The sequence below is a fragment of the Calonectris borealis genome, chromosome 1 (genome assembly GCF_964195595.1).
Source record: "Calonectris borealis chromosome 1, bCalBor7.hap1.2, whole genome shotgun sequence".
NCBI classification, from domain to species: domain Eukaryota; kingdom Metazoa; phylum Chordata; class Aves; order Procellariiformes; family Procellariidae; genus Calonectris; species Calonectris borealis.
Window position 1 is genome coordinate 38,382,062 of NC_134312.1, and position 23,527 is coordinate 38,405,588.

At 42.3% G+C, this 23,527-nt stretch overlaps 1 protein-coding gene across 3 annotated transcripts in view; it reads left to right on the forward strand.

Moving 5' to 3' along the window:
* Window positions 1-12,386: 12,386 nt before the first annotated feature.
* Window positions 12,387-23,527, forward strand: part of LEMD3 (LEM domain containing 3) — a 50,579-nt gene continuing 39,438 nt past the window's right edge. For all 3 annotated transcript variants that reach the window (XR_012673495.1, XM_075149085.1, XM_075149096.1), the window contains exon 1: window positions 12,387-13,967. Coding sequence is in view for 2 of the 3 variants with exons in the window: in XM_075149085.1 (XP_075005186.1) it covers window positions 12,440-13,967 (1,528 nt within the window). In the remaining variant the exon portion in view is untranslated. The remainder of the gene's footprint in view (window positions 13,968-23,527) is intronic.

The window sequence follows — 23,527 nt, forward strand, 5'->3', positions numbered from 1 at the left end:
TTTGGAGCGGGACCGCCTGGACCCTGCATTTCATGTGTGTGCATTTTAGGTGGTGTCAGGAGTGTGACACTGGGGAGCTGCTTATTTGGCAGCTCTTCCTTTCCTGTCACTTTTTTTTAAAAAACACAGCCTATTGGCCATGTTTTTACAGAAAAGGGAGCAAAACCCCTTGGATTCCTTAGTTATACTGCTTTCCTTACCATGCAGAGAGATGGGAGCATACATGAGAAACCCAGAAGGAGTGCCTTTTAGGATCCTCATTCAAAATCCACGTGTTAGCAGAAGGTGGCAGTTCTGCGTACACGGCAAGCAGGCAAAGGTATACTGACATGTCTCAATACAAGAGAAACTGTGTAACATAACGTCATTTAGAACTAATTGAAGTATATTGAGCTATAGATAAAGCTAGATGGAGGAAAAAATTAATACACTGAGGCGATCTGAAACAGCAGAGAACTATACCATGAAAATAATGAACTAGGGCCTCATACACGCTCTAATTGTGGAATATTCCTTCCCCAGCAAATTATTTTCTGCAACAGAAATTTTAATTTCTCTGTTCCCTGGGCCATTCATGTGCCACTTTTTGTTTTCTAACTGATAATGTTTATTACACTTGCTAAGCTTAATTTCTTGCACATGAGGGAATAAAATCTTTGTGGACTTTCCGCTGCCTCAGCATGGGGCAGACTAAGAGGTGGGTTTCATGTGGTAGTGAGTACAGAGAATCAAAACATCTGGACTGAGGGCAAAGGCTTTTCAGTCCCTTTGGTAATGAAGGGTAAAGGAGCTGAGGAACTGAATGCCAAGGGTTGTAATCCTCGACATGCAGGGAAGAAAGCTGAGAGAAGAAATGCAGTAACAGATGTAGAAGGACAGGGTGTTGGCAAATTGAAAAACTATGAGAGGATCCAATCAGCAAAAATATGACATGTCTGGCATTAAACACAATAATTACAAACCTTTTTAATTGCATTAAAATTCTTCCATATTTACTCAATGACATGTCTGAAAATTATCTAATTAAAATAGGGTATTCTGAAAAGATACGAGAATTCTGAATCTCTGCAGAAGGCTGGTGCTGCTTTTTTACTGAAAGCAGTAGGCATTCCAGAGGACTTCTGGGTTCGTCCCTACGGCAGGTAGTGACAGTGGGTGCCTGAATGAGATGCAAAAGGACTACACTTCTTAGAAAGCTCAACACCGGGATTTCTCTTTGTCATATTAATTCCTGGAGATGGAGGTTTGCTGAATAGCCAGGCTCCAGAAATATTTTTAAACACGTGGCAGATTGTAGAGAATGAACAGGAGCCTTTTTGGTTCCAAACGACACACGCAGCACCTGAAGCAGAGTGAGAACAGCAACCTCGTAGCATGTTTGTTAATATGTGAATGTTCTCCTTTACACTCAGCACATTCTCGAATTGCATAGCTCATGTGGTACTGAGTACCCCACAGTGAGCACCAAACAGGTGAAGGAGAGTGGGTATGCTAAGAAAAATACATTAAATGCAGAAACCCATAGAAGGAAGAGATTCAGTGAAGGGAGCGATGGAGTATCTGGAATTTGTATGTATCCTCAGCAATCCATTCATTACCTAAGTTACAGCACTACAGCATTACCAGATGTCAAAAAGAGAAGAAATAATTTGAGATTATGGAAAAGTTGAAAGTAAAACATGAATTCTGAGAGCAACAGGTGGATAATGAAAGCCTTAAAATGTATACATTATCTAGAACATGTATTTAGAGACTTTAGTCTGGCATAAGTTCTTCAAAAAATCCTAATGACAACTGCAGATAGATTTAAAAGGACCCAAACTTCCACAGTTAACAGAATGAATGAGGGAACTTGTACAGCCAACACAATGTCAATATGAATGATGTAAAATGATACAAAAAATGCTGAACTGCGCATAGTAAAATGTTTCCTAGGGGAAGGAGTGAGGAGTAATAGGTCCTAAAGCACGGCTTCAGTAAATGATAATTTAAATAGGAAATGCTCCAGAGAGTCAGTAAAGAAGCCATGGAAAGCAAAGATATATTATAAAAGAAAGCTAAAACCAAATTACAAGGCCGTGATATAAAATAAATGTCATAGCATCATGCAAAATATATGGAAGTGATTGAAGCAACTACTGTTTTAATGGAACAATTCAGCTTCATACATATATTTATATTCTTTCAAATGACCAAAATAGGTCCAGATGTATCTAAGAATGGGCATAGAGCCGTCCTTGAGCTCAGGATAAAGGAGCATGGAAAACTTGCCTGGGTAAGAGCAAAAACAAAATTATGTTTAAGACCTATTGGATATTATTTTTACTGAAATTGCACAATATTATCAATGCCAGAGGGTTTAAAACATTTATAAATAAAATTGAAACATCATTTCTAAATTATGTACGTTCAGTTGCATATGTAAAATGTATATTTAAGCATTAATTTGAAGGTACCATCTTGGTCAATATAAAATACAGCTGGCTAATTGGCTGTTTGTACATTTTCATATGGTTGTAACAAATAGCAGGTGTACACAAGGTTGCAAATATGCATGTATGATATTGAAAACTTTCATTCAAGTAATTAATAATAGCTATTATAGATCTTAGCTGGAAAAGTTTCCCTCCTGTATTTTTCTAAATGATTTTCCAATCAGTTTCATTTAGATTTGTGAATTATCAGCATTTCTAAAAACTGTCTTATGTATAGCTGAACTTGGACAGTGGGAAGATAAAGAATACATTACAAAAGGCTCATTTGAAAATTTTGGCTTGCCTATCTTCCCCATTTTATTTCTTGAAGCTTGTAGCAGAGTTAATTCATTTTCTCTGGGTACCAACCCACAAAGCAAGGCCTGTACTCCTTTTTGTCCTCTTATAGTGTCTTACCTCAACTGCTATATGTTTTCTTGTTTCTGCTGTAAACAAGGTTGTTGACTTTAAAATTATAATCTTCCTTTTATGATCTAACATGTTCTCTCCCAGTTCTTCTATCTATGCCTATTTCAGCACACCTCTAAGGGTCTAATAATACATGCCCACATTGTTTCTGCTCATATTATGACAACTTTTAAAATTACTTAGTCACATACTGCTTTTTCCTCCAGATTGAGTAGTGAACTGGCATTTCATTTTTTGCCTGACTGACTCTGCAACATAGATAATTTTCTTTTAGAACATCTTCTGTTTGTTTATAGCATATAATAGAAGTCATCCGGCATTTAACTAATTAACATGCTTTTGCTATATAATTTGCAGCTTTATTATCTCTAACAAGAATACCATTCACAGTAACAAAGACATCATTCTCCAAAAAATCCAGTAAGAAGAGGACAAAGGATGGGCTGGGGAGAGCACTGGAATGGAATTCCTACTTCTCTCGTCTATAACATTTTCCATCTTCATTCTTAAAGGACTTTTACAAAGATGAATCATTATTTCCATTTGCCTATGGGAGAAACTGAGTCACCTGAAGAGGAAGTGGTTTGCCACTGTGCTAGTTTTCGCTGGTATAGAGTTAATTTTCTTCACAGAAGCTAGTATGGCGCTATAGTTTGGATTTGTGCTGAAAACAGTGTTGATAACACAGGGATGTTTCAGTCACTGCTGAGCAGTGCTCACACAGAGTCAAGGCCTTTTCTGCTTCTCACCCCACCCCACCAGTGAGTAGGCTGGGGGTGCACAAGGAGCTGGGAGGGGACACAGCTGGGACAGCTGACCCCAGCTGACCAAAGGGATATTCCATACCATATGACGTCATGCTCAGCATATAAAGCTGGGGGAAGAAGAAGGAAGGAGGGAGTGATGGCGTTTTGTCTTCCCAAGTTTTGTCTTCCCGTCACGTGTGATGGAGCCCTGCTTTCCTGGAGAGGGTTGAACACCTGCCTGCCGATGGGAAGTAGTGAATGAATTCCTTGTTTTGCTTTGATTGCGTTTGCACAGCTTTTTCTTTACCTATTAAACTGTCTTTATCTCAACCCACGAGTTTTCTCGCTTTTACTCTTCTGATTCTGTCCCACATCCCACCGGGGGGGGGGGGGGAGGGCGGGGAGTGAGCGAGCGGCTGGGTGGGGCTTAGTTGCTGGTTGGGGTTAAACCACAACAGCCACACAGCAAGTCAGTGGCAGAGCCAAGAGCAAAAAACAAGGCTCTTCATTTCCCGTCTGGTGCCCTCATGACATTAAATCAGTTTACAGCTCTGCCACAGTCTTCTTTATGACCTTAGGTGAGTCATTTGGGTCCTTTATTCTGCTAACACTGAAGTGCATGTTTAATTTAAGCTTTTTTTTAAGATCACAACTGGCTGAAAACCCTCCACTAATACATCAGCCATATACATGAATGGTTCATTCTTTGTCACAGGTTCTTTGCAAGGGAGAATTTTTTGTTCAGGGCACTGTTATATTAGGTAATATTTTATTTTTCCTGCTGTGTTATTTTTTCCCAGGAAGTTTTCACACGGACTAATTTTAGCCAGGGGAAACCTGTGTCCATAGATGATAGAAAATGGTAAGTTAGAGGAGCCGCTATTCTGTTGCTTGGAGGGTACATTACCTGTGTGCTACGGACCCCCAGTTCATCAGCTTTGCAAATACTATTTTCCTTTTCCATAGACATCTGGAGCACAACTGTGTGCACACCAGATGAAGCCACGGTGCGGATGAGTGGAGAGTTCACTCCTCCACCTGCTGCTCCCTATGCAGCGTGGATGAATAGCAGAAAAACACCTTCTTTCCCCTGCCCTACCTCATCCCATATGCACATAGAGCTCCTCCAAACATTTCCTCTAGGATTCCTTGTAAGAACACCTCTGCACTGTCCTACGAAGCCTCATGTGGTACAAAGCAGTCATTTCAGTATTTGGCTTTTAATTTGTTGCGTATTTTGCTATTATTACTTCCCACTGTTCCCTCCGCTTTCTTCTATTCCCTTCACCTTTCTTACTTCTTTTTGATACTCTTTCTCCTATTTCTATTGTTTCTCCCTGTTTCATTTCTATGTGTTTTTTTCCTTTTTTATGCTTCTTTTCCACAAGAAAAGCCCAACTCATCACAGAGGCATGGAGAGGTGAGCTGGAGAGCTGGCAGAAAGCATTGCTTTTGTCTGGCTATGCAGGGAGAGGACTAGGGTTTTGCTGCTGTGAGGATTTCCCAGAAGTGATATTGGAGCTGGTCCAACAGTTTACAGTAAAAGGACTGCAGTTCTAATGCAAGTTCAGGAAGGTGAAGGCCATCTTTTTTCAGGTCAGATACAATAACCATGAGTAGCTTGTCAGATGTGTCTCTGGTCTGAGAAATTAAATAACACTTTTGGACAGGATGCTACATGGTACACCCTGGACTTGAAGGATCCAGCCTTCATATGAGGTCTGACATAGAAGAGGAGAGGCAGACCTCTGGCCTGGAATGATCATGCAGAGTTAAGAACAAAAGGCCCCATAACTGGAGGACATTATTGTGGGGCCAGGGCACATCGGTTTCTTGGCATCCCTACCTCCATTCTCCAAGCAAGATGCTTAGCAGTTTCAACAAAGTAGCCCAGCTCTGAAGAACACTTTAATTTGCTTGCATTTGGGTCAAGCCAAGAGGAGTAGTCGGGGAGAATGTGTATTGGGGTTATAGCCACTGCCTTCCTGCGCAGAAGGCAGATGCCTCACATACCTTTCAAAATGGTGGAATCTGGTCCTCTCTGCCATGCATTGTCCATGTTCCCTGCTGAGTGACCCGGAATATTGAGTTCAGCACCTTTGAAGGATGAAGGTGGCGCACTGTTGGGCTTGCTGCTATGTCATACCCCACAGAGTAGAAGCTGAAGCAATGGGGAGAAGCCATTAGCAGCATAGTTTGGGGAGGAGAGCTAAGCAGTGGTGAAGGAAAACTTTCAGTGCATCATTCTCATGGAGGGAAACTGAGTGCAACGATGACATCTACATGTGTTAGACAATCAGAGTGTGTGGTGCATGCTAGAGACTCCCACGATGTGTGACACAGAAGCTTTGGTTTGGGTAGGACCAAGCTGCTTTTAGATAGAGATGTGGATAACTTACCTGTAGGCGAAAAGTCGGTTGTTGTTAACACTCCCTAAATGTACTTGATTTTTACAAGAGAAAACAAAGTTTTAGAAATGTGGCATATACTTTGAGTAGGAAATGGTAGTCCTTAGGGCCAGTGGGACTTTGTTCCCATAGGCTGTGAATGGTTCTTACGGAAGGTCTTCCTTCCTCTTTGGGAGAAATTTTCTACGTGAGTGGAGTTACTGAGAGTGGAAATTACACAGCTTAAGGAAATCTTTTAAATATGCCAGGTCCACACTACTGAGCACTAGCAACAATAGGATTGATTCAATACTCAGTAAGAAGCTGAGAGCGGGAGAGACTGAGATGCTTGTGGCAGTCTGCACTGCTGAGATGGACAAGTGCTTTCCGTAGGAACATGGGATTTTCTAAGGGCTGCTGGCTTCCCGCTTATGTATCTTGCCTGCAGTTCAGGTGGGAGGTAATGAAGGCAAGTGTGTACTCAGGAGAGAGGGAATATCTTCTCTTGCGTTTGCACAGTCCCAGGTACCAGCGAGCAATGAAACTGGGTAAGGTCTCCAAGTGCTAAACAAGCACAGATAGTAATACCAGTAATTGTTTGAAACACGCTGAATTTAGTGCTTTGCAGCAGCCAAATGACATGGACGGAAAGCAGAATGGCCTATTCTGAACTTCTTTGATTTGATTATTTTTGTCTATTGTATGTATTTATACTCTGCTTATTCATTGAATAAACTGAAATTAGAGCTTTGTGGCACAAGAAATGCATTACACAATTAGCCTTAAATGAAAATATAAAATGTAAACTTCATTTTTTCTGTTCCATGAATGATGGCTCTTCTTTTAAACATTATTAGATGAATGAAATAAACGTAAGTTTTCAAGACATTAGCCTTGGATCAAAGTCAGGGATGTAATTGTAAACAGTGAGCTCTTTGTGGCTATGTCTACACTACTCTTCACATTGCCGCCAAACACTATCCAGGTCCCAGGCTAGAGTGCCATGTCCACACCCATATTAAAGGTTGTTTAGGACATCACAAAAAATTCTCATCAGGTATATTCAACATGTCTGCATCCTGCATGGTGCTTACAGGTATTTCCTTAAGTAAGAAAGGTACAGGAATGCAGGAAGTGACGCAGCTCCACATTTTCAGGGTTCTGTGGATTTCAGACAGATGGGATCCCTTCACAGTATTCTCCTGTGATTAAAGATGCATCTCCAGTTTTCATCATTCCTTAGACCTTGAAAGTATTTGCAAGGGATACCTAACAACAGGAAAGTAGATGCTCAAAAGCCACGGCTTTTGGCCACAACTGTGCTGGTAGGGTATTATACATATGTAGAAGTACCTCCGCCAATTCTGGGTGGAAATATGTGTTTTACCTAGCCAGAGTTTCTGTATGTTAAGAGTAGTGAACCAATATGGAAACTACTCTGCCTGACTACCAAGCTCAGCTTCACTTTCTCCTTTTCAAATTTAAACAAAAATCTCTGGATCTAATCTACTGCAATGCTTTAAAGAATGAATTACACAACTAATTTGTCACCCACTTAGAACTGTCTATTACAGCATGCAGTAGTCTTCTAGCAACAATTACTCTGAGACATAAGATAACAGGGCAAGAAGGTTTTAGGGACCAACAGCTGAGTGACATTTTGATACTGTCCTACTCATGAGATTTATACATTCTCTCTGAATAACTTCAGGATGGGCCTCTCAACCATTCATCTGCATTCATAATTTCATACATCTGCCTCTCTGTAACAACGTTTCTGCTAGCTTCACGAAAAAAAGAGGCTGGAAGGTAAAAATTGACTACCATAATAAACATCAGCTTTTAGCCACTATTATTTATTTGTTTTATTCCTAAAGGCCTTGTCTCTATTGTTGAGTTTTTTTCCCATTAGCTTTTTTTTCTTAGTATTTCTTTATCATGAAATCTCTTGTCTTCCAATAGCTGGCATTCTTCTTTAAGCTCAGTTCCTGGGGAGTTGGACAACTTGGGTTCAGGTTTTAAAATAAATATACCTAGCCATTCTGGTTCCTGAGAAAAGAACTGAACACATAAAGCAAATTTAGATAGAAATAAACTATCCTTTTTAAATAAATACAGTTTTTTAAGCCAGTCTTAAGGATTTGGAGTTCTGCTTTGTGGATTTTTTTTCAACATACAGAGTCAGCAGTAAAGCCTCCTACAGTCCCATTAAAATGGCTGGTGCCCAGGAATACAGACGTAATAAAATGAGCCAGGAATTATATCACCTGATCAGGGATGAACACCCAATTGAGAACACGCTATTCTATGGATCAGTATAGGTTATATAAAAGGCAAAGTATTAACTGCAGGAGGGGATTCTGTTGCCTTATGAAGTCTCAGGCTTATGAACTAAGATGGTTCACTTTTAGTCGCAAGAACTGCACAGTCATAGCAGGTCATCACACATTTTGTGGGAGTGGAACTACTGTGGGACACCTGGGCAAGAACTGCAATCTGAAAACACAGGTCCCCTTTGCGGGATGTAGGGTATCTTGCCCACCGCTCTCATGCTGTTGCAATATCCAAGCAGTCCAGCACCACATGGGAAGCGTGAGCATTAGATACCTTGCAGGTGCCCATATCTTAGCCACAAATAAGCAGCAATGCAAAGGCAAGAGACGGCATAAACCTTTTGAACATCAATAGGATGCCCTCAGGAAGGAAAAGCGTATCAGTAAAAGATGTATCAGCAAAACACACAGGCTCACATGCAGAATGGCATGGTCAATACATAAACAAATGGTATGTATTAGTACCATTACACCACTGTTAACTTTAACCAAGATGGATACACTCTCTGTACAAAAACTCGCATGGAAGTTGTAAGGAGGAAAAATAAGAACTTAAAAGAGGGTCGTGCAAGTGATTCTGTTCACTCAGAACTATCATGGTGGCAGCAACTGTAGTGTTTAAAAATTAGTTTTCTTAGTAAAAAGCCCATTCAGTTTTATAAGCAGAAAGTTATTTCATGTTCATCATGTAATATTTGAAACAACTGGATAAAGCAGAGTAAATATGTTTAAAAATAGATTAATACAGTTTGTTTTCATAGTGAAGAGTGATTTCTTCCTAGGCACACTGTCTTAGGAGTAACTGTATGAGTGCCTGGAGTTCTGTGATTGTGTGACAATCTCCACTTTTATTAAAAAAAGAAAGGAAAAGCACATTCCTACTCTTCACTAACATTCACATTCATTAACATCACATTCCTAAGAGAATGTGCATGTGATTTGAGCATACCTTAAGGCTCAAAAATCAAAAGTTAAATAGAAAGATACCAGCATTTACAATATTGCGAGTTTTACAAGAGGATCATATTTCTTTAGATATGACTCATGATTTCTAAATGCTTCAGGTATGCAACAGTGAGTTGTATAGAGACTGGGTTGCATTAGTTGCTAGTAAGAGATGTGCTAACCTTAGAAAGACAACTGTCATTCATAGATTCTAAGAACTTACAAAAACGCATAAATATCACACAACCTTGGAAACAGGAAAGAAAGGCAAAAGAAGTATTAAGACACAACTTCAAATCCCAGTCCAATGAGGTTGACAGAAGTATGGTTGCTAACTTCCAGAAGAACACCTTTTCACCCAATGGAAGAACTGGCAGTTTCCTGAGAACACCAGTCCTTTAAGGATGAGAGGGAAAATACAAACCAAAGTGTCTTATTCAAAAAACAACAACCAGTTTTTTCCTGATGAAGAACAGTCTCTACACTCCCTGCAGTCAACATTTACCTTTAAAAAAGTATCTACTTTCAGTATCTATTTAAAAATTTACTACATGATGGTATTGATACTAATGAGGCATTGATATTATTGATACCAATGTATACCATTAAAGAAATGTGGAGATTTTGGATTGTTAGTGGAAGTATCCTTACTTCAGTATCAACCAGAAGACATATTTTTGAAACATTTCAAAATATTTTGGCACACAGATTTTAAAGCATGACTTGGAATATGCAGACTTTTCAGTCAGCTGTTCTGTGTATCTACATGCTATAGTTTTGCAGGAGATGACTCAATTGTTAACAATTTATAGTATTTACTGCCCTCCTGCTGCTAAGTAAACAGGTTTATAAACTAACTCATGCCCTTGCTGTAATAAACAGACAGAACATATGAGTTGCATTGGCAAGATCACGGATCTTCACCTCTTGTAGGACAGCATACATTCTTCCAATACAAGGAAGGTACCCAAGTGGGCGTTAGCCAGAAGTGTGCCTGTCGGAATGGTATCTGGTCTGGGACTGACTGGTGTTGGTTTGGCCAGTGTCATACGTAGCCGGAGGTGAGCACTGAATGTGGGGAAGCATATTCAAACAGGTATCCCAAATACCTGGTGGAAGGTGTGGGTTGCTTCTCACTGAGGAGGAGGAGTGGAATGTCAGAAACATTTCTCATGGCATTTGGCATATCAATTAGCTACTATAGATTGGGAGATAGGTCAGAGCAGGTGCATTTACATTAGCAGTTTAATGTGCAACGGAGTTCACGCTGAGTGTAATCTTCCTTACAACTGGAGTTCTGTGCATTGCTCCAATGCACAATAGTGCTGTATGTGAAATGGTTCCCCTGCCAGAGGAACGAGGAAGCTGTGCACAGTGGTGCCATGGCAAGCGCACCAGTAATACAGACCCCTGTCTAGCGCTTCTCAGCCTCAGAAGAGTTGTGTTAAAGGAGGCTTTGATGAACAATAGGATGGGTTCTGCATTCCCAGGTGTGGCTGGTCAGAAATGGAGGGTGAGGTACAGGAGTTAATCATCACCATTCATCATCATCACCATCACCCTCATCATGAAAGATGGCTTCATGCCACTCTTCTAGTCTGTAGACTTGGCTTGATCTTCAGCACATAGCTGCCTCCCAGCTACCTTAACTCCTGCTCTGCAAATCTTCCTCAATAACAAATTAGCAACTTCAGTTTTGACATTAACAGGGCACATCAACACTATCCTCACTGCGCCAGACTGTGAGGGGGAAACGTACAACTGTTCCTGCAGTTGGATCTTGTTTCTGGACCACGTCTGCACATGGTTTTATAAGGCCAGTCAGAGTTAGGTCAAAATGGAAACTCAGCCTCCTGCATTTATGATGTGATAAGCAGTAGGTAAGCCCAGGGTTTTGTCATTCAGGGTGGATAGAGACACACAGGTCAGAATGAGATTTTGAAGCCTCCACATGAGGTTCGGTGGCCAAAGGGCCAATCCAGCAGGGCCAGTGCACACCTCACACTCAGAGAAATGCCAGCGTGACATCTCTTTGTATTGGCACAATCATTTTGACAAGTACACATTTCTGTATATAGTTAGACAGATAGTTTCAACTGTAATGTTTCTAAAAGACTGTATTTTCCCAAAGAAAAGAGCAAAATACATCCAGGCAATCGCAAACTTAGTAAGGGTGGTGCTCAGCCACTGACAGCGAGGATGCAGCTTCCCAGAGCATTCATGCCGTTACACTTCATCTGTCTCCTCACGGCAGTGATGTCCTGATGCCGGACTGCTGAAAGAGGAAGGCTCACCCAGCACCCAGGTGGAAGCAAGCACACCACACCGCCTGCCACCTCGGGGAAGAGCCCAAGAAAGGCGCGCACGTGGGCTCTTTGGATTTCTTCGGCCATTGTTAGGCTACGTGTCACCTGGAAACGGGGTTAAAAGGTGTTTGATGTTCGGTCTGACGCTTCTCACTGCAGTTTATCCCCAAATAATCAGACGGTCGGCTAGCAATCACGTTTTAACGTCTATTCACAGGCGTTGAACGGCTAGATCTGCCCTTCCCGCTCCAGAAGCGACCGCCGACAACCCCAGCCGCCTCTCGCTCTCGCACCTCCGAGTCCGGCGTCCCCAGGCCCGCGGGGGGGACGCATGCCGCCACTTCCCCACCCCGGCGAAACCGCCTCCCACAGGCCACGCGCGCAGCTGCGGGGTCCCGCCCGTTCGGGGTGCCCTCCTCGCCTCTAACCTCGCGGTCCCCGCCTCAAAACCCCCGCCCCACACCCGGTGGCGGAGGGGGATCCGCCGGGCCGCCCACGCCCCCGTCGCCGCAGCAGCAGCGCGAGGCCCCGCACGGAGGGCGGGCGGGCCGACGTCTCTCGCCGGGGCGGCTCGAGGCGCCGCGCGCGCCGGCGCCAGCCCCCCGCGCGCCAGCCGTTACTGGGCGGCGGGGTGGGGGAGGGGCCGCCGGCGCCGCGCGGCCCCGCCCCCCCTTCCCCCGTCTGGCCCCGGCCCCGGCGGGCGGCGCCCGGGGGTGACAGGCAGGTCTAGGCCACAGCCGAGTGCGCACGCGTCAGTTCCGGCGGGGAGCGCGGCGCGGCGCGTGGGTAGGAAACGCCGCGGCGGCGGGGGAGCGGAAAATGGCGACGGCCGCGCAGCTCACGGACGAGGAGCTCTTCTCGGAGCTGAGGCGCTTCGGCTTCTCCCCGGGGCCGGTCACCGAGAGCACCCGGCCCGTCTACCTGAAGAAGCTGAAGAAGCTGCGCGAGGATGAGCGGGCTGGGGCCCGCAGCGGCGCCAACAAGACCCGGAACAGCAACAACAATAACACGGGGGCCGGAGCGGCGCCGGGCGGCGGCGGCCCCGGGCGGGCGGCCCCGGGCGTGGGCGCGCGGCTGGTCGGCGCCGAGCACCCGTACCTCCCCGGGGCTGCCGCCGGGAGCAGCCGGAGCCGCGCAGCACCCCCTGCCGGGGGCGGCAAAGTGCTGCTGGGCTTCAGCTCGGACGAGTCGGATGTGGAAACCAGTCCCCGGAGCCAGGCCGGCGCCGGCAGCAGGAGGGAACGGGCTTCACCCCTCTTCCGCGGCCTGAGGCCCGCCGCCCCCCACGGCGCCTGCGGCGTGAGTAACAGCTCCCCCCCGGAGGAGGCGGCCAGGCGGAAGCCCAACGCCTGGTGGGGGGCGGCGGCCAGGAGACCGACGGCGGCTCAGGGTGTGAGGGAGCCCGGGGACGGCGACGAGGAAGGAGGGGAGGAGGACGACGAAGAGGAGGAGGAGGAGGAGAGCGAGCAGCAACGGTGGAAGAACCGGACCGTGAACGGTAACCGGCTCCTCTCCTACGGCGGCAGCAGGGACAAGTATTCTGACTCGGAGGAGGAGGAGGCGGCGGCGGGGCCGAGGGCCAAGCAGCAGGTACCGAAGGAGGAGTCTGCAGTTCGCCGGCCCAGACGGAGCCTCAGCAAGTCTCCTGCTCCATTCATAACAAGCAAATGCGCTGCAGCCGGCGCTGGCGTGATGGAGACGGGCCAAGAAAGGGCTGGCGGAGGCTGTGGTGCTGGTGTAGTAACGAATGACAGGGCGGCGGCGGAGGCGGCTGCTGTCGGGAGTCTAGACAGGGGCAGAAATCGGGAGGAGGAGGAGGCGGCGGCGGCAGGAGGAGGAGGATGTGAAAATCTGGACTCTAGTCCTCCCAGCCCCAGATTCCGCATTGGCCTACCTAAGAAATCCCCTACAGCATTGTTGCTGCCGCCACCGCTCACAGACGTGGACAGCAGTAAAATCACTGACCCTCCAGGCACCATTAGGAAAGCGACCAATAATCATGTTCTCAGCGGTGCTGCTGGTAGCTATAACGTTGAATCCAGGATCTATTCAGCTACTAATAGCCTTCCCCCGGGTGGAACCACCTCCTCCCTTAGACTCAACCACTCCAATCATACGGGTTCAAATCATACCTACCTGAAAAACACCTACAAGAAGAATCTCTCAGAGCCCGAGGAGGAGCTTCTCCAACAGTTCAAAAGAGAGGAGGTATCCACCACTGGAGGCTTCAGTGCACATTACCTGTCCATGTTCCTCTTAACTGCTGCATGCTTGTTCTTTCTGATACTGGGATTCACATACCTGAGAATGAGAGGTTCTGGAGTAGCTGAGGATGTGGGAGTCAACAGTAAGTATTAGGTGAAGGGTAAGAGCAGTTTCTTTCTGCAACTGGACATACAACTGTTAATTCACCTTTGCGTTCCCAGACATCCCTTACTGAGCAGTTCTGGGTTCCACCTTGGTGTAATCTTTCTATACAGGATGGAGCACAGAGAAATTGTCTTTCCTTAAGTATATACCTTGCAAGCTAGTGTAATAAGCTTGCAAGACATAGGAGGATAAACTCAAATCCTGGCATTCCCTGTTGGAATTTGTTGATGCCTTGTTTTCTAGCATGTTTTCTTCACAAAGCAATTTGATGTCTTTTGTTCAATGTAGCAGATGTATGGTTAATAGAGAATTGATGAGGTAAGGCTTTATGCTAATCTCGCAGAAATAATCATGCACATATAGATACTTGGGATTCCTGCAGGGCTAAGATTTCACTGTAGTTGTTTGGTAATAAAGCAGGTTGTTTTCATTTATGTGTACTGAGGCTTGAAAAGGATGCGAGGTTGAGATGATGTTACACACTACAACAAACTTTGTGCAGTGAATGCCGGACCTATTGTGTTACTGTTTTCTAATAAGTGCTTTTTTCTAAATTTAGTTGGGAATGTGATTATACATGAAATACTGTTGTGCTTTAGTTTGAATTTCAGAGCATTCTTTTTTTAATCCTGAATTACTTGGGAGCTTCTTTAATATGTGAAAGTAACTTCTGGGAATGGATTTAGAAACTACCATTTTCTATTCACAAAGCATACGAAAATGGAAACGTACCACCTAAGGGTGGTGATTCATGCTAATTCAATTCTTGGCTGCTCTGAAATGGACAGCGGAGATTCTAACATCAGAAGGAAAAATCATGGCACTGCTGTCTTAATTTGTCATCAGGAGCAATGAAAAATCATGCAAAAAGCTAGTTTTGGGACTTGAGAGCATTAGAAGGTCCTTGGGGACTTGCATTTTTCTTGAAATGATTGAGGAAGGCATGTGGGGTGCGTACATGTGCATGTTTTTGTATAGATAGTAGAGGATTGATACACTCGTGTGTAGGCATGTATACACTGCCTTGTAAGGAGTGATCCCACTGTTAGATTGGGATCTGCTAGATGTTACAGGGCAGAAATAGCAGTGTGGGCTGCTTCCCCGCGCCCCCCCCCCCCGCCTCCCCCCGAACGTTATTCATTACATTATGGTAGCAGAATAGTTCTTAATTCTGTTTTACGCTCTTTGAGGGGGGGAGTAAAGGATTTAGTGTTTAGGAAGGACAGTAGCAGCAAGGACTTAAGCATTTGCAATGGTTTCATTGCCGTCCACGTGGCTCTTAACTACCATTTACTTTTGTTTTTTGGGAAGGCAGTGAATATACGCAGGTGGGCTAAAATTAGATACAGTGTAGTGTGACTGTTGGGACTACTCATACTCATATTCTGTGGTTAACTTCTGGCCATAACTGCTAGAGACATAAATTTTACTATGTACTGATAAGCTGTGTAATTCTACTAACATGTATTAGATGTTTTTTTTTTTTTCTAGCCTTGAAATCTGATGATTTTTAAGAGAGAAGGTCTGTCAGCCTGCTGGGGTAAACTTTCTGACTGTCAAATTCAGTGGTTGAGTTAAAACTTGCCTGCCATGCTGATTGATAAAGTTGAATGTCTCAGCTGTGCAGATAGCAATAATACTGTGAAAAGAAATCCACTCTGAACTTTTTGTCTTGGAAAAAAACTTTGGTTTGAATGTGTGAACTTTCCTATAGAGCATGTGGGATCACTGTGTTGAGTATATTGCTCTTAAAAAATTAACCCAGCTGGAAATGATATACAGGTAAAATCGTTCTCTTCTGCCCTTTTGCTTAGGTTAGGCTGCCCAGCCAAAGGTCTGGTATCCCAGTGTCACTTGATAGTTCAATTAAGTCAGTTCTTGGCCTGTTCCTATTTGTTGTCTTTTCAGTGGAACTCCTGAAAGTGGCTTTCCTGAAGAATTGTTCTGGCAGTGGCACTCATATTTCCTCTGTCCTCCTTCCCCACAGCCCCAGGCTTTGCAACATAACTGATGGGAACAGGGGAAATAGGGCCCATTGGAAGAAGCGAAGAGGAGGTTTTGTGGCTAGCTCCTTTGATAGGAAGAAGAGCAGGCCGATTCTTTTAAGTAATGTGGGAATTACCTTGCCCATATGCTCAGCATGTGCTCACTAAATTCTTACTTCTCAAATGGGCATTTGCAACAAAAATATGGTAGGTCTGTAGAACAGGCAAGAACAGACAAGACAGGCCAATAAACACTGATTGCTACTGGGAAGGGAAAGAAACCTGTCAGCTATTAGATGCTTCCCTAAGCTTAAACATCATCTGAGTGAGTCCTTTGGCTCTTATGATTGTGTGGGTGTATCGTCTGTTTTCTTTATAGAAGCAGAACTGATTCATACTTTTTTATTAAAAAATAATAGTGTATCTCAAGAAACAACCTTTCAGTTAGGTGATTGGATACTGAGTTTTTTCTGTCTTTCAGATGGCTGTAGGTAAGATTCTGTTGGCTGAGAGTGATTCGATTGTGAAAACTCAGTTATTTTCAACTTCAAACTATTATCATAAAAGGTTTTAGGGTTCAGTGGAGTTGCACTATACCCATCTCCATAATTGTCATAGTTACTGTAAGAAAACACAAAAGGCAGTTATTTTTATATTTGGGTGGCTTCTTATTTTAACTTTGCAGGGAATGATGCACAATGAGCTTAATGTTGGTTGTCTTAATTGTTCCTTACCTAAAATGAAATTCAATCAAAATAAAGTGATATTATGTATGTGACACTGAAAAATATTTATTACCAAGTACACCCAATATCAGCACTTAAAATATTTGTCAGGTTGTAACCTGAGAACAGAGGAGGTGTGTGTAATGGGGGAGACTTAAAACTAGGTGTTGGGGTTGAATTTAGGCCAGGTAAAATATAGATGAGAAGTAGTAAGCAGAAAACTTCAGAAGAGGATTATCACTTATATCGTGCGTAATGTTCAAATGATTTCTTATTCAGAGCTCTAAAATAGCTATGAAGTGCTTTAGTTTTTCCACACATGCAGCATAAAATGTTCAAAGACAAATCAGAATTGGACTAATTCTTCTGTATCCAACCTACATATGGCCACCTGAGGTAAGGTTTTTATGCGTTTAGCTGTCTAAAATGCAGATAAATATCTCTGGGGCTTTTCCTAAAGCGTCTTGAACCATTGAAATTAAACTACTCTTTAAGCTTGCATAAAAGACCAACTAATGCATAAGCCCATATTGTGCTTGCTCTCTCTGACAGTGTCGTATGTGAAAAGAAAGATCAGTTTGGGCTTGGTGCTGGTAACCTCAATCATGTGGCTCTTGCTGTAAAGCATGCTTTGCTTGCACCTGCCTTCAGAATACCGTGGAATTGTATCAACTTCTTGCCAAGCCAGCCTAGTATTTTGTCGGGAAAACAGTATAATTGACTTTTGTCTACTTCCTAGGGCTCTTCAAACCCTGAAGAGTTGGGTATCTCTTCCAACTTATTTGGTTTTGTTTTGTGATGTTACTCTGAGCATCTCAAGTGGCTGCTCCTGGGAGTTAGTTCTAAAGTTATTTTTCATGGAAAGTTGGTAACAATATCAGGTCAGTAGATGTTGCTTTCAGGTCTGGTTTACTTTCTGAAAGTTGAGGGCACTAGTACAGGTGCTCTTTAAAGTTGTAATCTGAAATAGGTTGCATTTAAGTTACTCTCACTGTTTCTGCTCCAGTACTTTGCCTGGGGAATGGTTGATGTGGCAAAACAACAGCAACAAAAAGTAATCTTGAAACTTTCAGGTGGGTCTTGTTTAATATCTTACGTTGTTATTAAGAGATGTCACTTTCAAAAGCCTGTCCTGCTAGTAATTTTGGTCTTTGTGTGATACTTGTTACAAAACAACTGCTAGGAGGATAATGCTTACTATATTTGCTACAACTTGTGGTTTTGAAATGTTAATTCAGGGAGACTTAGCAGTTACATATATTGCAAGTGGAAGCTTATGCAAATCACAGTTCTAAGAGTTTAATTCTATTCCATTGACATTCCTTTGTTCTCGACTTCTAAATCTTTCAGGCGTTAAGACTTCTATGCAATTTTATGCAGGGAATTTCATTGTTAAGAAGTTAGACTTGCTGTATAAAAGACAAGAAGATGACTGTTATGCTCACAGGCCTGCAAATTACTATTAAAGTGCTGTGGTATTTCACAGACAACTGTTACAAATCTACTTGGCTTCTAAGATCACCTTCTCAGAAGAGTCTCTCTTCTTGACAGTGTTGGCTTCAATGGAAGAAAATGAATTTTGAATAAGAAATATTTGTAGAAGAGAAGATAGTAAAGGGAGAAAACAAAAGATTTGGAGAGTTCCTGTGTTGTGTGGCTAATAATGTTGCTTGTGCTTTGCAAGTGGGTCTCTGACTTGTGTTTGACAATATGACAACTTCTATTGACATATTAGCATATAGCTTTGTTTCACTTTCTGTATATTGCTTTAAACTCTGGTTAGCAAGTATTTCTCTTCTAGGTGATATAAAAGAAAATCCTGATGTGCATCTTAAAGACTAAATCTCTCTTGTAGCTGATCTCACCTCTGTGGTTTGGTGAGTTTTGGATTAAGACCAGTAGATCAAAAAAAACCCTAGGCTGCTTTCATAAGGTAAAGCCAGGCAGAATAGTTAAATTTCCTTAGGATTCTTGACATTTTTAAACTCTAGTCTTCCTTATGGTATATCAGAAATAACTCTTAAAAATGAGGAAAAAATTTGGCCAAGACTTGTACCCAGGGAAGTCCAAATAATTGTTACATAGTGCAAAATAGTTCATCTTAGCTGACAACTTCAAATCCTACCTAAAGGATAATAAACAGTCTATTTAACTTTGCAGCAGATCTGTAGTATAAAGTATAAATATGAAAATTGTTCATCAGTATTTGAAACAAAAGTGATGCAACCTCAGAATGTCTGTTTTTTAAGGAGATAGCTGTGTTTGATACTTTATTCAGAATACTTAAACTAGTTTATTTGGCATTCATACCTTAAATGTGCTGCTGTTTGCAGACACGCACAAAACTTTCCTTATGCCATGACTTTAGATATTCTTACAGTGACATTTTTTCAACATTACTGTTGTAGGCTATGCTTTTTTGTGAAGTAAGTAATGAGAAATCAGAACTAAAATTACTTGCCTGGGGAGCAAGGATGCAGAAGAGCTCTGGCAGGATGTTTTCACTAGGTATCAAAAACTAATCGAAAGTTTGCACTCCATTCCATAGTGCATGGTAGTTTTCTCAAAAGAAAATTTGGTTTCTGATGTGAGAAAATGAAGGATGATCTAGGATCTGAAAGCAGATCTGGTTGCAACTTTTCCATGTTTATAAAGCATTGCAGACTAGAAAGGAGTGGGAAAGAAAAAAAGCAAACTTGTGTTACTTCTATTAAGAACCTCTGCCAACTTTAATAGTGTTCTTCAAGTGCAGTGCAGATTTCTTTCTGCTTAGGACAGATGCATACGGCAATAATGATGCAATGGAAATATTTTAAGGAAGAGCCCACGGTACCCAAGGACTTAAATTTGTAGGAGCCCCACTTTGCACTGTTTCATAATCTTTAAGTGTCCCAGTATGAGAGGAGAATCAGGCCTGCAGTCTTTCTATTCCTGGGGACCAATTGTGTTTCTAAAAAATCATGTACATTTAACTCCTGTTGACATCTGTGTTTCATCTGGGAGTAGTAGGTCGCAAGACTTTGGCTTGATTGCTTACCCAGCTAAGCTGGCAGGACCGCTAGAGTCGTACCGAACTGATCCCTGTCATGCTTCTAGACTTATGCTTCAGAAATAGTATGAATGTGTGAACAAGCCAGAGCTGCTGTTTGAGAAAGTTATTTGGTCACTTAATTTACTTGCCTAAGCTTTTTTATTAAGCAAGTACATCAGTTTTTGTTGATGAAAGTGCTGTTCCAATGCTGTGAAGAAGCACAGAGTCCATTGTAATCATGAGACATATTTTCCTTACTCCTTTAAAGTTCTTGTGGATATTTGTATTCTCTGGTAAAATTAATTGTCTGTTGTGATTTGTGGTAGGTGGAGAGGAGTAAGTTGACTTATTAAGGGATTGTGAAATCAAGGTATAATAATAAGAAAAAATCATTTTCAGGGGACTCTCATGTTTGCTAAGAACTTCAGTAGTAATATCTTTGTCCTTACTCTTCTTTCTTGGCTCCTACTGTTGCTGCTGGTAGGTCTAGAGTTGTGGGAGAAGGTGGCAAGGCCTTTGCTGTGATTATAATAAATAAGGACATGGTGTCACTGCCACTGATCAAAGTAACCTTGATGGCTTCTGTCCACTGAGGAATTCTGATTTAGAAAAACTTAGAAAAGAAGCAGTGTTACTGACGGAAGGAAGCAGAATACTGATGGATGCAAGAATAGATTGAAGTACCGTTGCACAGCTTAAAGCTGATCTCATATAGGTTCCTTCTGTGTAGAAGGTTTGTTCCAGTTGTTGGAGGAGATGTGCTGTTATGTCTGGTGTTTTGCAGAGATGAATTCTTTTTGCAGAGGAAAGGATCAAATTTTCTGCTTACTGAGGGTCATATTGTAACACAGGTATCTTGAATAAAGCTGCCTTTTTAGAATCTTGGATTCCTTTAGCTGCTTTAAATGAACTCTGAGTAACAGACTGAATTGATACAGAAGGTTGTTTAATGTGGGGAGGAGGAGAGGTGTGGGGGCTTAAAAAGAGAGGTCTAAACATTGAATTAAGTGGCATTAAAACTTACTAAGTAGTCTACAAGATCCATTGAATTCTAATGATGCTGTGCTAGATAAGTAAGAAATAGGTCTGTACGTAAATGAAGGATTGTAGACCAATTCCTAGGCCAGTTTTTCTCTGTCTTAGAGAAGGCCATTTACTTAACTAAAAATTGAAAGACAGCTTATTAGAAAATAATTGTTTTATATACATACTAAGACTTCTTTCATACTGCCTTTATTCACTTAAGTCTTAATACAAGATTTATATATAGGTCACATCCCCTTAACCTTTTCTTCATTGAAAAAGTACAAGAAACTTTTACACTTGGGCTCACGGCGTCTTGGGTAAATGCAGCATCAGCCTGTCCTTGCTAGGCAGTCAACTGAACAAAACTTTATCACGAGAGAACTGCTGGGATGAATTGGATAAATGTAGTGTTATTCCAGACTAGATTTTTAAGGCCACATCTAGATCTTAATTTTCCTTTTCTCCACAGAAAAGTGTTTCTTTGAAGGTTAGTTAAATCTCTGAATTGCTCATTGGAGAAGCCTCAGACTGTCCATTGACTTCATGACCGCTTATGTTAGCTTTTGGATATTTTTCAATAGGCTGTGTATCAAAGCCACTCACCTTAACCATCTGTCCCCTCAATACTCATCTCATTATGTAGTCACACAATGCAACATTCCACAGCACACTCATTCAGTAATACTTTTCCCAGTGTCTGTTCAGTATCATCAAACTGCACAACACGAGCCCCTCATGTCCAGTATTCCCATATCTTGCAGCACAACTTCATCAAACAAATTTTTATCTGAATATGTAGATATTGTTGGTCATAGAGAACAGAAGTCTAGCTAGAACTAATCTGAAACCTGTCAATAGATATTGAGCATTTACTGTGAATGAGGGGTTTCAAATATCAAAAGGTAGATGTGTGATTTTTTTTTTTTTGTTTGTTTTGTTCTGGTTTTTTTGTGAGTGTTGCCTGAAACAGCTCTTGGTTGTGGTGTTTTATGGTTTGGTTTTTTTTTTTTTTAATTCCCAGGATATTTTCTGGGAAATGGTAAAACATTCATCATGAAATTTTTCTGTTCATCTCTGGCATTTGACCTATGTCTAAAAGTTTAGTGTGCTGTTTGGTCTTTTTCAGGTGTCATGCTTCAGACAACCAAAGAGGGTATTTGTTAATTTTGTTGAGTGACAGATTGGGTGGTGCATGTGTGACAAACCCCTGAGAGGCCTCTTTCAAGCTATGGAAATCCACAGTCAAACCGAATTATTGGGGAAGGGCCAGTCTGGCAGTCTTGCTTGTGCTGTTTCTCATTCTTGCAAATTCCGTGGAAATGGTTTACTGTTACTTTGTAAATAAGAGAAAATGATTTATGAAATTTCTTGGTGGGATCTTGAAAAAAGAGGAGAGTATGACGTTCGTCCTAGTCTGTTTCTGTATGGATTTGTGCCTGATGTGCACCTGATGTGATCCAAGGAAGCTTCGGGAGGTGAGAGGCGTAGTGTATGTCAAGGAAAAAGCTGAAAAGGCGCACGCTTTTTTTTTTGGGTCAAAGTAACTTTATGCTGTCTCACTACTTGGTTTTGGGTTTTGTTTCTCTTATCTGTAAGAGTGTGAAGTACTGCTTATGCAAAAGCAGCTTTGGATAAAGGTGTTCCTAAATCACTGTGGGAGATGGGGAATCTGAGCTGTATCTAAAGGATATATTCATGTTTGGGTACTTTGTATTTTGTATATAATAGCAAACACATGTTCATCTTAATATAAACTCAGAGAAAAATAAAATGGAGCGTTGCGAACATCTGAAAGAGCCATACTGTTGTACTGTCTGTACAGTACAGAGCTGTCCTTTGAGCTAGTAGTTTTTAATTTCTCATTGAAAACCATAAATACCAGCCTTTTGTGTACTCCTGAGAGCTCATTCGTTCAGAATGGGCAGATGTATATGCAGTCTTACTTGGTGATCCTCAGTGTATTATGACCAGTGTCTGTTAAGTTTGACTTCCATCAAAGGTGGTACTCCCTGCAAAAATGCTGTAGACTTTTTTTTACCGTGTTTACATTGGGCACTAACGTGTCTGTGTACTTTGGAAATGGACAATGCAGTGGCTAATGCATTTTTTTGATTTATAGCTTTTTTTCTCTTGACCTCCAGCTAAAGGTGCTGCTTATGAACTAAAACCAAAAATGTGCAGATTGAGTACAAGTGCACATGCAGCAGACTTGTTTTATTCTGCTGCGTAGGATGTGTGGTATTAAAGTCATTCCTTTGGAGGGAGAGCAAACTGTGGAGGGAAATCACATGGAAGTAGCAGCCCTGGGAAGGAGCTGACCTGGTGATTTGAAGACCAAAGGCCAAATAGGGTCTGCCTGTCCCTTCTGTAAGGGAATGAATTAGCATATGATGTTCTTTGCCATTCAGGAGATGGGAGTGTACTGAGCTTCTTACACAAACCTTGGCATCAGACTACTAGCTATATGGCCAGCTATGCTTCCTTAAGCACGAGATAAATGGTTTGAGGAAGGAGAGTTAAGATCTTGTTTTGTAAACTTTGTTTTGTAGTTTAAGCACCTAGTAAGTCAGTAGTGACTGACTTACTACAGAGTTCTCATGTCTCTACAAATAGCCAATGGTGTGGTAAGGCTTTATTGTCCACAGTGTTTGCGATCTCAGTAAGAGTCACTTGTTCTTCCTTTTCATCCTCTTTTTTTGCTGTTTCTGTATGGCAGATGAGTTTCTTGCCAAGATAGGTTCTTTCTCCTCCTTAGATCCACCTGGCTCAG